Source organism: Nematostella vectensis, chromosome 9 (assembly GCF_932526225.1).
Source record: "Nematostella vectensis chromosome 9, jaNemVect1.1, whole genome shotgun sequence".
In the NCBI taxonomy this organism is placed as follows: Eukaryota; Metazoa; Cnidaria; class Anthozoa; order Actiniaria; family Edwardsiidae; genus Nematostella; species Nematostella vectensis.
The window spans coordinates 5,568,055-5,582,348 of record NC_064042.1 but is presented as its reverse complement, the minus strand read 5'-3'; the positions used below and the strand labels follow the sequence as shown (position 1 = coordinate 5,582,348).

Genomic DNA, 14,294 nt, shown 5'->3' with positions numbered 1-14,294 from the left:
TATAGATCATGTCCTTATCCACGATTTCAATGGCAAATCGACTAAATGTTCCAAGGTTTCATGCCCTTAGCCACGAATTCATTCCAAATCGAGTTAATGTACCTTGTTTAGAATTCATGGAAAGTCGCGTAGATATTCCTAAGCTTCCGCACAAATAACACTGTGTTTAGTCTTGTAAAGACTAGATGTCACCGCGTGTATTAAAACTTTCTCAGAGAGAAAATAGCCAAGTGGATTTAGAGGCACAGTCGACATGGAAGCGAGTAAATATAATAAGCACACGAGTGCCAAATTCTCTTTGAATACATTATGACGCAAAATTTACTGAGTCATACCGCAGTAGAAATAGAAGTAAGCCCTTTCGCTAGAAAACATGTTCCTTCTCACCGACACAACGGTATAGATCATGCCTTTATTCACGATTTCAATGCAAATCGAGTAAATGTTCCTAGGTTTTATGCCCTTTAAGCCACGAATTCATTGCAAATCGAGTAAATGTACCTTGTTTAGAATTCATGGCAAGTCGCGTAGATATTCCCAAGCATCCGCACAAATAACACTGTGTTTAGTCTTGTAAAACAATTCCACTCACCGTTAGAAAACTGAGATGATATCGAGCCACTGTTGACTTGAAATTTCGGGAGTAGAAATGAAGAATGATAGCGAGAGCGTTCTCAAGGCAAGTAATTACGCCAGCGAAGCAGATTTTCACTTTAAAAACGTTGTTACACTCCAGCAGTTCGCAAAAATGATGACGTCATACAGCAATATTTTATCTTCGCGGCGGAAATGGTATTGGTAGTCTCCCGCTTAGCCGTTCTTTGTGTCGGTCACGCAACGCTGACCGACACAAAAAAACGGCTGCGCGGGAGACTAGATTTTATTACAGACCCAAATTAATTATATGAAATATAGCTGGGATATCGTATTGCTTTTCTGTAATTTGTAAAATAACATTAACTGGCAATCAATAATGCAGTGTATCTTGTTGTCCATATATTGTTCACTAAGCTTATCAATTTGTTGCTAAACTTTGGTGAGCAAATAACAAATTAACCCTATCTAAAATGTCCATGGCTTTCATGCACATATTTGTGTGTGCCACCTGGGCTTTAACTGTTTAATGGTTACTGCTGCATATCGCCACCATCGATTGTCTTTATCTCTCGTCACCTGCTCATCACCATCATTAAGCTGCGCCAAGGAAGGTTAGCTAACACTAGTGAACCATGTTTTCCTCGTTCAAGCTCCCCCCCCCCACCCCACCCCCTGTCAGCGTCTGTTAATAGAATACTGCAGCGGGAATAATTGTAAGAAATGTTTACCATTGTCCACCAACAAGCCATACACACCTCAAGTGGAAAGTGACGGTAAAGTTTTGATAAGTCATCTTGAGGGCTGGTTTGCACTGCAGTAGCGGATCTAGGGATGGGGGGAACTAGGTGGTTTAACCGCTCCCCTCCTTTAGCCTTCCAAAAGCAAATTGTTATGTGAAGAAAATGCATGTCCCTATCCATTCCCTTTGCTGCGTTTTTAACGAGGTGCCATGAAAATAGAGACGTTAGAGTACCACACAAAGTGAAAAAATATTTCTAAGCAGCGTCCCGATTGGTGCACATTTCATCGATAAAATTGGTATTCGTGTCTGGTGTGAGTCAGAAAGCCAAAAAGCCCCCACCCCCCCCCCCCCCCCCCCCCCCCACACACACACACACACTTCAACGGTAAGCTAAATCCGCACTTAACCCTCCACTGGATGTTGTAAGATTATCATAAGGCAGTAAGGGGTCAGGAAGGTCAGACACCCCCCTCCCCCCTCCCCCTGAACAAGGTAAAATTTGAACATTCCGTCACCATTATATGCTGTAAATACTTGTTTTAGGACCCTTGACGCTTTAAGGCTGGTTCTCACGAGCGACGGAAGCGTAAGCGGAGACGGAAGACGGAAGTGCCTTATGTCGCGTGAGAACCGGCTCGACATAAGCGCAAGAAGAACGGGAATTTTTGATAATCTTACGTCTCCGCTTACGATTACATCGCGTGAAAACCGGATCGACGTAAGCATAAGCGAAACATAAGAATAAATTAATTCCACTAATTGTGAAGAAGAAAGAACACTGTGTATCATGGCCGAGAGACTGGCAGGGGGGGTCCTAGCATCCTGCTCTGCTGGGTGTTGCCGCGGAAGTCTATGCAATGTCGGTGACGCAATTCCCAGTCAACCTACAACAGGTCGGTGTTGCACTCTATCTAGTCATGAAAGTAACGTGTGCAATTGTTGTAATTCAACGCCCATCCGTTACTTTTGAACCATTGGAGCTATCATGACCAAATTTTCAAAGAATCATTATCTGACAAAGAGGAAAACAATGATATATTGTGTTTCCATAGCAACACAATATGACGTGATTATGACGTCATTTAAGGACGTGGATATGGTTATAAATAGCCTACCTTTCGAAACCTTTGCATAGAACATCCAAAAATCCAAATAAGTTATCATAATCAGTTCGTATTCAAAAAGCGATATATATTCTTAAAAAATATTGTCTTTGTGACGTCATGATGACGTCACTTAAGTGAGCAGAAATGAGCAACATTTCTGTTTTTGTTAGATGTGTATTTCCGTATGTCTTTTTTCGATAATCTTGCAGGTACACATATCTTATTAGTGACACTGTTTATATGACAACAATATATGACACCTGTGACGTCATTGATTGGCATGATACCTTTAATATAGCATAAGTTTGCAACTGGACTCTTAATTAAAGTAATAATTTAAATATCTTTCCCAAAAATGTTTTTTTCTATTTTTATTTTAAATTGAGGAATATAAAATAGATTTTGCCAAATTTAGATGTTAGTTTAAAAAAAAAAACAGCGAATTCTAGCTAATTATGTGACATCGGCATCCGCCATCTTGGATCCGCTATCTTGGATTTAATGAAAGTTATTTATTTTAATCAATAAAAACTGGGTGGCAAAATCTGAAGCTTTTTGACAATATTTAATCTTCGTTTCAAGTTGTATTAATGATTTCAGGTGGCTATGAATGTTTTTGCTATTTCTACAAGCACTATTTCGAGAGGGCAAAAATAACACCACAAGTTTTTTCAAAACTTGGTATAAAACGTTTATATGAAATGGATTTACGTTGAGACAACGTATTAATAGTTTATCTTAACGACTTAAAGCGTTTTGCCTAATTTTCATTAAACCTATGTCTCAAAACTTGGTTACTATGGTTACCAGGGTGCACATATCAAAATTTTGTTTACACCAAACTGATCCCAGATAAATTTAAGGAAAAGTCATCAAATTTCAATGCTCTAGCCCTACTACTAATTGCGTTCAAAGTTTTCTTTTGTTTCGCATGAACGGAGAACGAGATCGTCGACTTCACACAATCTCGTGCTCCCCCAGCCCAGGACTGATGCTGGCAAACGCACCTTTTCCTTTTCTGCAGTTTCTGTTTTTAACCTTCTACCCCCCAGCCTTAAACAACTTGCTGACTCCCGTATTTTAAATCCCAATCAACTACAAAATGTTACAAGTCTTGCTAAGAAAAAAGTCCGTGATATTTTCCACTCTCACCTTAACTCGGTATCTCACTTAGAACAACTTTTTTGCCATACATGCCGTTTTTATATAGACTGCCGCTGCTACTTTTCCTAAAACCGGTTATCCATTCTCATGTTAATTATTATTGCATGTTAATTAATGTTTGTCTGTTTGTACTTGTTTCTATGTTGACGTCTACCTGTTTTTGTAGTTAGTTTTGTAGTTAGTTTTTAGTTGCTTTATCAAGATGTAGTATTAGTGATGTCTTGTATAGTTTAATTTTCAAGTTTCCCCTTTGTATTTCCGTAAATGTCTAACATCGTCTTTTATTATTATCATAGGTACTTAGATATAGGGAGGGCCATATATTATAAAACTGTAAAAGGTTAATATGAAACCCTCGTTAAATAAAGTTTATTGTATTGTATTGTATTGTATTGTATTGTATTGTATTGTATTGTATTGTATTGTATTGTATTGTATTGTATTGTATTGTATTGTATTGTATTGTATTGTATTGTATTGTATTGTATTGTATTGTATTGTATTGTATTGTATTGTTTCTACGGGAAATGTCCCTAAAATGGGACACTTCCCGGGACATTTCCCGGTTAGAAATGGCAGTTGTCCCGGGAAGTGTCCCGTTTTGGGAAGTGTCCCGGGAATTGTCCCGTAAAGTGGGAAGTGTCCCGGGAATTGTCCCGGGAAGTGTCCCGGGAACTGACCCATCAGGGAAATGTCCCGGGAAATGTCCCTTTCAGCTGGGAAGTGTCCCGGGAAGTGGACCCTTGTGCATGGAATATCGAGGAGAGAAGCTTACGAGCTTCAATGACGCTTACGAGGTTCAACAAAGGTGACAATATCTCCTTTTTAATAATAAGCCTTTTACTGTATACAAATTTTCATTGAGTAAATGATAAGTTAATTTAACTACAAAAGGCTCGTATCATCTGTATGAGTTTGTACATTTTTCCCCAAACTCTAATGGGATGGACTTATCTGCTGCAGTATACCGGTCTTGATTGCACTAAACGTGGCACTTCTCTAACGTAACGGAAAAACATATATAATCTTATGATCATCACAGTCTTCGAATTTACAATGATATAATACAACGTCTCGTTTACTTTTCCTTTAAGAGTATCATTTGGGCTTATCAAAAGATCAAACTTGTAATCAAAATTATGAATTGTGGGAAAAGTATGGAAACAAGCATTTGTAGTTTATATTAACACCCTACCCTTTCTAGACTTCCTGTTTAGAGACAAATGCATAGTTTTGCATTTTGCCAAGAGCCGGTACTGAATTGTTGGCTGGTTACTCCCGAGAGAGAGCATCAACATTTGAAAGTCTTCGTCTTTACACGTGTCCATGACATGCTTTATATCATGGACCCGAGGAAGGCGAGACCCTCTCTTGAACAGGTGAGAGTACACTCTCTCCACAATGGCTTCATCCTCAGTTGACCAATACTTCCGCGTACCCATGGAGCTCCCCTTGAGCAGCGAGGTCACTGTCGGTGGGATTATGTCGGAGGAATTGTCATCCACCCACTTAGCGGTTCTGTCCTCGTCTGAAGAAGCTGTTGGGAGCTCTGGATTTGGCTCAAGGGAGGACAGATAGCGAATGCGGTTGAAAATCTAAACATGAGAAGGCGTAAACTATGAGTAGGTCATTTTTTCTCTGCATATCAAGGTAGACAGCGACATAAACCCCTAGTCAGTAAAAGGAAAGCGTGCTTTCTTGGTTTATTTCTTTGAACTATATTGATGTGATTGCTGGAGATCAGGGAAGAATAAAAAAGTCAAAAAAGACCAAACAAATAAATATCTTTCAGGGGCGGGGGATATGTAACATACATAAATTTGAAAAACTCTGTCATTAAGGGGGGATTTCAATCAAATGACAAAGAATATTAACAAGCAAAACAGATTAGACTGTAACAGGAATATATTTTACTAACCTTTTTGATGTCTAGGCCCTGCAGTGTTTTGCTTGTCTGTACTCGTTCGCCTACCAGGTCCTTGTTGATTACCAGCTTGTTCTTGATCTCTCTCTCAAACAATGTTAGAAGCTCAGCCTCTTGCTGTTCGTCAAGTATGGTAGGACGGCCAGTTGGACGGTTGCTCTGTGAAGACGCAGCATCTGAAAGTTCGCTTGATGGCTCATTAGAGCATTGGAATCGCTCTGCGAGACTCTTCTGAGCACTTACAGATCGCTCAATCTTGTCCTCCAAAACATAGTATTGCTTTTGGGTCTGGATCTTGTGCGTCATCAGATTATAAAGGTCTGTGCGGCTCTCATCAGACTCATTGCGAAAAGACGACGCCGCAACCTACCGAAACTTGGTGGGGAAAAGCCGTCCCTTCTCAACTCGACCATATTTTCTCCCCTGATATGCAAAGATTGAGGAAATTCGGCTTGACTGAATTGAAGTCCCTGCCCTTGTCAAAAAGAACGCCCTTCGTCCTTCCCAGGGTTCTCCGCCGCCGCGATAGGTCGAAACACCTCAGATATCTCTTCATTAGGTCGTGGGTCTCTGTGGTTAGGACCACAGGTGCTGGACCATCGGCACCGGTCTTGTGATTTTTTACGAGAACTACGAAGCGTTCTTCTCTCCACTCCGCCTTCTCAAACTCAGAGACTTGCAGCCCCTCCCCGACACCAGAACGTTGGGCATTGGAGTGTACCACCATAAAAATCTGGTAATCCCTTACTTGATTGTGTTCTCTAAGAGAGTAGCTGCCTTTAGTAGTAGCGTTTGATAGGAACTTTCTGTCTTCTTTAAGCCAGAGTTATTCATGTCCTGTACCTCCTTTAGTGTCAGCTGGTTGTGATATTTTTCTACCTGCTTGTCGGATCTCTCTTGTCTCAATACCGGCTTAAGAGAGGTTTTCCAGCCTGACATAGCTGCTAATGTCTTTTTGAGGTCTTTCTCGACATCATAAGGCAATATCATTTCGCTTTGGCAATTCAAAATAAAATGCAAGAAATCCTCCAGTGCTAAGATGTAATTATATACAGTGCGCTTCTTAAATCTTGAAGCAATACTTGCTGGGTTTGTGGTCATACCAAAATTGTCCCAGATAAAGCAGTGATCACGGAAGAGCTCGAAGTCTACACGTTTTCCCGATTGGTTGCTTAGTTCGATCATGAGCCGGTAAATTTTGCTTGTGACCTCAGCGGCAATTGTAGCGGTTTTTTTCATGCCACCCTCCGGCCTCAGTAGATGCTTCCAGAATGCTGAAAGTTGTGCTTCAACTCGATCTTTGCTATTCCCAAGCTTAGACCAGTTCTTGGCTTTGTTTTTTCTGCAAAACTTTTCCTCCTCGTCGTCTGCCTCGGTCTCATTTTCTTGTTGCTGCGCTCCTTCTTCGTCTTTCCTAGGAATGTAGTCGGGGTCGGCTTCCTCCTGCGAGGGCTTTCCCGAGTTTACCTGGGCTGAAGTTATAAGTAGAACGGCGTCCTTGTGGCTCATTGGGCCTACTAGCTCATCATCCTCAGTATCGTGTACGGTATTGGAAGCCCCCACGTTTTACAGAAAAGAATACGAGGGGGTCATTACTCTTGACTTTCTGACTACCAAAGACACAACTTCCTAACTCCTAGCTAAGGCGTTTAGGTTATTGTTTTATGCCCTCCTTGGGATTCCGACTCCTCCATTTTCTCAGCACTTTTTCGAAAGCAACGCAGCAAAAGAGATAGATAGCGGCATGCACCAAACACTTTCCCTTTGCATCCCAGAGAGGAGGGGAACCTCACTCTAGATCCGCTGCTGGTAATGCATCGCTCCCTTATTCAATGCTATTTCCACGGACTTTGATATTCTATCATATCCAGCCTTCCAGCGTCATGTAATATACGTTTTTCTTACTTTTTTGTCAAAACGTGTGAATATCTCAAAATGTGGAAAAGGCGAAACAATTGTTCTGAGTAACAACGCTTCCTTTTTTAGCTCTTTCTCAAACCAAACCTAACGCTATTGCTAACCCTAATTATAACCACCCTGGCCTTAACCCTAACCCTACCTTTTAATCGAAAAAATGTTTGAGAGCTAAAAAAACGTGGTAAAAACCAAAACCATTATTTTAACTGTTTTATGTCCTGCATTTGATGGATTCCGCTTATTTATTTATTTCAATACAACACTCAACAATTGTGTGGGAAGTGTCCCGTGCTGAACATACAAAAAGCACCTACAAATGGATAAAACTATAACATTTTCCCCTAAAAGACATGCTATCAGCAGATCTAACTGTAACACATCGTTCGTTTGGTTATACTCCATTTGCTACGATATTTTCCATCATCTATAGCATCACGAAGTTTAGCGGGACATTTCCCGAATTGCAGATATTCAAGGGCCGTAACAAAAATGTTCATTATACAGGTTTATACTCTCCCGAAAGGATGTAGGTATAAATAGGCATGATCAGCAATAGTTTCATTATCTTGCTCCATGTAGTGAATAAGAAATGTATTCCTATTTACAGCATTTTCTATTTGTTTAGGCGTTTTTTTATTAAAAACACTTAAAAAAAGCTAGAGGTTTGAGAATTTTGTAAATCTCGTCCAAGCTTTCTGATCTTGCTTTTCATTAATTTTGCCGTTCTTTTGACTAAAAAAAGCGACATGAAGTAGTTATTTCGGGTTGCTATAGTAACCACTCCCTTTTCCCCCCACCTACACCCCCTCTAGGACAACAAAACCAAGGAACGGAAAAAAATCCGTAAAACAGTTTACAACCATTATTACAACTAACATTTATCGTGTATGGCCCTTTTTCCTTAATAAATTTTGAAATAAATCTTCTATAATTTTCTGGGAAGTGTCCCGCATCGAATATATTTGAAGCGTAAAAAAAATGATAAAATTGCATATCTTTAAAAATATGGACCGACACTCCGAAGTACTTAGTATAACACACCACTCCTCTTGTTTGGTCCTATTTGCAACGACGTTTTCTATCATTTCTAGAGTCATATAATCTACAGGGACACTTCCCACTCTTCTGGGTTTCAAGGGCCGTAACCAAAAAAGTTCGATAAATGCGTTGATCTTCTTTTAGTAAAGTAACCACAGAGTTAGGAGTCACCAACAATAGCGGGAGACTCTACTCATATGACACGAATCAGTAATACAGACCATTTTAGAGCATTTTTTCGCTTTAGAACGTTTTGTACATATTTTTTTTTCGTGTAAGTGCACCAGATCTTGTCCCGGACTTGTTGGTGAACATGACTATTCTCTCGAAAACACCAATGTCAGTGTCCCGCACTAGATAGCGGCTTGTTTTACTGGCAGTATTGAGTGTAAAGTTGTTTAGGGATGAACTGATTTCTCCTTGAAAGTATCGGGAAATTCGATAAAAAAATGAAGTTTTAGACCACCTTTTGGAATTTGTCCCGTGAGAGTCGGGAAATTGCAAAAAAATACCACTTTTTTTGATGCGCATTCAGAGAACTTTCAGCATACTTTAAAAGAGATAGATACGTCACTGATGACTGATTGTGTGAGCTGGATTACTCTATTCGTGGGAAATATTGCGAAAAGACGTAATACAATTTCGCGGGACAAAAATTTGGAAGTAGAAACAGTAGTATTGTATTGTATTGTATTGTATTGTATTGTATTGTATTGTATTGTATTGTATTGTATTGTATTGTATTGTATTGTATTGTATTGTATTGTATTGTATTGTATTGTATTGTAGTTCAGAAATTATTACAGATCAAAGGTGCTGGGGGTCTCAAAAGCCCCCCCCCCCCCCCCCTCCCACCCCTCCGGTCTGAATAGGGTTAAACCGTTGCTCCTATCTCTTCACTTGATTTGGCTTCACTATGACTAAATGCTTGTAGGCCGTCTATATCTGACTAGCTCGCGATTATCCGGGACGTTTACTTTGGACGCGAAAAATATACTTCAAGTACGCGCGCGTGTAACATGGCGGGTAAAAGATTGTTTCTTGTGTCTCTCCACATGTAGAGTGTCCACAAGGCAAAGACCAGGAGAGATAATCACTCTCAAGCGATGCGCTCATTCCACTATTTGTGAAGAAGAAAGAACACTGTGTATCATGGCCGAGAGACTGGCAGGGGGGTTCCTAGCATCCTGCTCTGCTGGGTGTTGCCGCGGAAGTCTATGCAATGTCGGTGACGCAATTCCCAGTCAACCTACAACAGGTCGGTGTTGCACTCTATCTAGTCATGAAAGTAACCTGTGCAATTGTTGTAATTCAACGCCCCCGTCTTGCCTAATTACTTGCCTAAATAATTCTGTGCTATGGTCAACCAAATTTTGTGCTATGGTCAACCAAGTACAGAAGGCAAGTACAAATCTGTCATATTCTTGAGCCTGACCTCCACCTTATTCATAAAGTATTCTGTTAACATTAGCGTACTAAAAGGGGGGAGGGTGGGGGTACGCAAGGTGCTGGCCAAACCAACCCCCTCCCTCTTATCAAATCCTGGCGGCTGTACTTCACAATCCTACCTACTGCCAACACCCCAGTTAACACAGGCTCGGACACCCCCCCCCCCTCCTTGACTGTTTGGGATGCAACTGACGGTGCCCCACCCATCTAGCCGAGATTGCAATTGATGTAAGTCAACGCCCCCGTCTTGCCTAAATAGTTCTGTGCTATAGTAGAAATGCAATTCCAAGTCAACCAAGTACAGAAAACAAGTACAAATCTCTCATAGCCTTGAGCCTGACCTCCTCCTTTTCATAAAGTATTCTGTTAGCATTAGCGTACTAAAAGGGGGAAGTACGCAAGGTGCTTGCCAAATCCCCTCCACCCCCTCCCCCTCAGCAAAGGGACTCACCCCCCCGGCTGTTAGATGTGCACCTGACGATGCCCCACCCATCTAACTGAGACCACTTTCTCTTTTTCGTAACGTTGCTTATTTATTGATGATTTGTAGATGCATCAACCTTCGATCCAACAACGCATCCATCGAGCAAAGGTAAGTGTGGTAGCGGAACAGCCAAGTATTGACGGCTTTGGTTTTGATCGTAATTTCTCGTGAGAATCTTTTACCTTTGCTTCATGAGAGACTCGTTATCCTAAATCACAATAACTATGTAATAGTTACTGATCAAGGTTAAACTTTTTATTTGGTATCTTGCAGCTAGTCGATATAATTTTCGTGATCAAAGTTGAGGAGTTATATTTGTTTATCATAACAAAAATAACCTTCAACAAAAAACAGTCGCTGAATTCAAACAATACTTTATGAAGACTGTTTGTGTGTTTGTTGTTAACTACACCCATTGCAGAGCAAGATGGAAATGTTGTCGATCTTCGCAACATTACCCAACATGGTGCACATTAAGCACAGCATTGCTGTGCTCAGTAATGTTGTGTGTGTTTTTCAGCAATGTTGGCGGTGTTTACACGGGACAACATCGGTGCAACATTGCTGGAACAACTTGTGTATTCGACAACAATCCAAAAGATGCTTCCTTGGTGTTACAACAACACTTTATTACTAGACACAGCATTTTTCGTAGCCGCCTCCGCAAACATCTTTATTTCCTTTTTGGGAATCCTGTGGGAAAGAAGAGCGAAATTTACTCGTCCCAGTCACCTTTCCTCAACACAGGAAGCCCTGTCATCTTGAAAGAAATCAATAAAAGAGATGTGTGTGGAGCTTCATTTTCCTCTGTAATACTGCGTTATTTGTACCTTATGCTACGACACGATAAGGATTCATATTCTATGTGAAAATAAAAACTGCATTGATATCCTCCAAAAAGGGACAGAAAGAAGGGGAAACCATCGGGATTTTTTTCGAGCAAAATCGATAAACAGCCCGTCAACTCGTTTCCCTCTTTGGTGAATCTGACAAGTGTTACTTCTTCCAACATCATCATTTTAAATAGCTATCCCAATTTTTCTGCCATTCAACAGTCAATTCGTATATATATTTGATTATATACTAATACCCTTTTTTTTCTTCCTATATCTCGGATATATGGCGGCTCACATCTTCGAAGACACAGTCTTGGTGGCCTTGGGTGTTATCGAACAGACGGTATACAAGTGATTACTTTGTATCATTTGACAGAAGGCCAATAGAATTTATCATTATGCACATAGGTTAAAATGAAGCAGTTTCAATCAGTGTATTTAGGATGTACAAGATGTACAAGCCTTTGTTTAATAATATGTTCATGATGAAGAAGAAAAACGTTTAATTGATTTATTTATTCTTCTGTAAAAAAACCCCTTTAAATTCCACTGTGCTTGTTACGAGAATCTATAAAAACAACACAATTCCTCGGCTTTTACTGCAACTCAATGTGTGTGTTTTATCTGTTATCGCGAATAGACAGACGTACCAGTGGTCCTGGGGGCAGGAAGGGGGAGGTAGAGTTGTGGGTTCTTTCTAAGCTGGTGGGGAAGGGGGGGCCTGGAGATAAGGATACCGTGAATTATCTAATAAATGCCCCCTATCATAAGAACGCCTCCTATCTAATTAACGCCCCCCCTCCCCTAGGTTTACAAATTTGTATTGAACGCCCCTCTCTAACAAACGCCTCCCCTCCCTACCCTCCCTCCCAGCCTAAAAACAAACGGCATAGGAATTCCGGTGATATAAATTCAAATTCAATTGCCCTTTTGCTTAATCTGAGCTTGGTTTCTTCTGGGTGACACTTGCTAAATGTGAAGAAACGCTTGCTACGAAGGTTATAATTTAACGTGATCCTGATGACTGGGACTAGAGCCCCAATGCACTTGGGTTTGTTATATTTTCATAGTTTGTAAAGTACGCCCCTCTCTAATAAACGCCTCCTACCTATTGAACGCCCCCCTCGGACCATCGACGCCCCGGTCGTTTATTCGATTATTTACGTTGCGCATGTTTTTTGTCACTTGACATCGGCAGGGATTTTCGCTACTTTAGTATTTAGCGAGGGGAGGGGGGGAGGGGGGCTCTGATTTTTTTGGGGGGAGGATCTTATTTTTTTCGCATGGCTAAAGGACGGGTTCTATTTTTTTAACATCTCTAGGGGGAGGGTCCTATTTTTTTCACATCTCTAGGGGAAGGGTTCTATTTTTTTCAACAAATATTTCGTGTGGAATAGTTCTTTGCTCCATCACATAAACCTCAGCATGGAACTCATTAATCGGCACAGTACTGTCTCCTATAGTTGTGTCACTTTACGAGTCAACCATTAATTGGCCGTTGTGCAATTAACATGTATAATTTCTTAGCATCATTCTAAAAGTCATCGTCAGATAAATGCTATAGAAGGGACATGGAGTAGGATTTATTACAATATGGTCCAATTTCCTCCGTTGACTTTGATGAGTCACTTAAATGGCCGAGAGTCAGGTGACTTTTTTTCCTTCTAAAGGCCCATGACAGGCGCGTAGACAGGGGGGTCCGCAGGGTGCTCTCACCCCCCCCCCCCCCCACCCCCTTGCGGCCTATACGTGGGTCATTTCTAATTAAATAATCTTCAAATACTACGCTTTTTCCATATGATACCTATGACTGCGCACCCCCCTTCAGCCAATCCGCTTGTATGTGTTGAAGAAAAGAAAGAGGAAGCCAAGGAGGAGGCTGGGCGACAAAAAAAGTTTGAAAAAGCATGACACCCATATAGAGATGGAAAGCCCAAGGAGCTAAAGATGTCGGCCCCTTAGTCTATACATAGAGAAGGAGACACTCAACTGCTAGAAGAGGATGTTGGAGGGAGATCAAGTCGATGCCATCACCTTTGCACGGAGGACTGTAGCGAACGCTAGGGCCAGAAAGTGGAGATTCAGAGGAGGAAACGTAGCGATGTTATAGGTCAGATAGTGATGGAGGACTTGATAATTCGGAGAGTGACTGATATAAGGGTGACAGACAGGAAACACGCCTAAAAGGACTAGGTCAGGGCGGATTTGCCGTACTTGGAGGGTCCGTACAAATGACGTTAACAAGTGCACTTTCCATGAATTTCATGTTCACACGAGCGTACACACACATTTGTGTTAGGGTTGTTTGTATGAGGGGAGAGCCATTTTTTATCCTATGGCTGGGGGGGGGGTACTATATTTGTTTTTCGTGTGTCTAAAGGGAGGGCCGCATATTTTCAACAACAACAAAATCAGAGCCCTCCTTCCCAGAGCCCTCCTTCCCAGAGCCCTCCTATCATGAATAACTTTCAATGCGATAAAAATGATACCCAAAAACGATGTCGAGCTGTAGTGAGTTTATGGTACTTAGGGAAAGTTCATTTATTATCCCGAAGGGGGGTCCGTGGGGATACCGTGGGGATACCGTGGGGAGGGAGGGGGGGGGGGGCTTGAGAAATTTCAAAGTCTAAAGGGGGGAGGGCTTCGAAAAATTTATTGATTTTGAAAAGGGGGGGCACTGATTCCTTGGGTGTTGTCCTTTCTATATAATTTGCCCAAGTTTCAAATCAGACTTTTTGGTTCAACAAGTCTCGGTTTCGGGGCAGTTTAATATTTGGCATCCACAATCCATGAGTCCAGGATATGTATTAAGCCACGCTTTATGTATGCAATGCAAACCTGCATATAAACTCTATACAATTTTTTCATGGTTTCCGCTAGATAATCTTTATAAAATGCTTGAAAATATCAACAAAGTGTTTTAATGCTACAAGCGCTCATCGTCGTCATTAACATCCTCGCTCATATCTGTTGTGCTGCGGTTTTCGTGCATGGAGAAGATCGACAAGCCATTTTGTTTGTGTATTATCTATAGCAT

The 14,294-nt window shown here is 41.1% G+C and overlaps 3 protein-coding genes across 7 annotated transcripts in view; 1 reads left to right on the top strand and 2 right to left on the bottom strand.

Moving 5' to 3' along the window:
* The window catches only part of LOC5499909 (tetratricopeptide repeat protein 28), a 30,763-nt gene extending 30,016 nt beyond the window's left edge, over positions 1-747 (bottom strand). Inside the window, exon 1 of one of the 2 annotated variants that reach the window (XM_048732032.1) lies at positions 593-747. The gene's annotated coding sequence lies outside the window, so the exon portion shown is untranslated. The remainder of the gene's footprint in view (positions 1-592) is intronic. The other variant, XM_048732034.1, reaches the window with a different exon arrangement.
* The window catches only part of LOC116605798, a 49,657-nt gene extending 37,790 nt beyond the window's left edge, over positions 1-11,867 (top strand). For 2 of the 4 annotated variants that reach the window (XM_048732052.1, XM_048732051.1), the window contains 3 exons: positions 9,550-9,746; positions 10,488-10,529; positions 11,537-11,867. In XM_048732052.1, the coding sequence (XP_048588009.1) occupies positions 9,550-9,746; positions 10,488-10,529; positions 11,537-11,670 (373 nt within the window). In that variant the 3' untranslated portion in view covers positions 11,671-11,867. The remainder of the gene's footprint in view (positions 1-9,549; positions 9,747-10,487; positions 10,530-11,536) is intronic. The other 2 variants (XM_048732053.1, XM_048732054.1) reach the window with 2 other exon arrangements.
* LOC125556685 lies at positions 3,349-5,839 on the bottom strand. The gene is made up of 2 exons (XM_048732055.1): positions 5,528-5,839; positions 3,349-5,204 (listed from the first exon to the last, which is right to left on the bottom strand). Exons 1-2 carry the CDS (start codon positions 5,837-5,839, stop codon positions 4,788-4,790), a joined length of 729 nt encoding a protein of 242 aa, XP_048588012.1. The 3' UTR covers positions 3,349-4,787.
* Positions 11,868-14,294: the final 2,427 nt, after the last annotated feature.

What these genes read in the sequence shown, in the direction of transcription:
- LOC125556685 (XM_048732055.1), bottom strand. Translation starts at nt 5,839, where the DNA reads ATGACGCACAAGATCCAGACCCAAAAGCAATACTATGTTTTGGAGGAC. An exon ending in AGGGCCTAGACATCAAAAAG is followed by an intron (nt 5,205 to 5,527) that starts GTTAGTAAAATA and finishes TCTCATGTTTAG; the next exon opens with ATTTTCAACCGCATTCGCTA.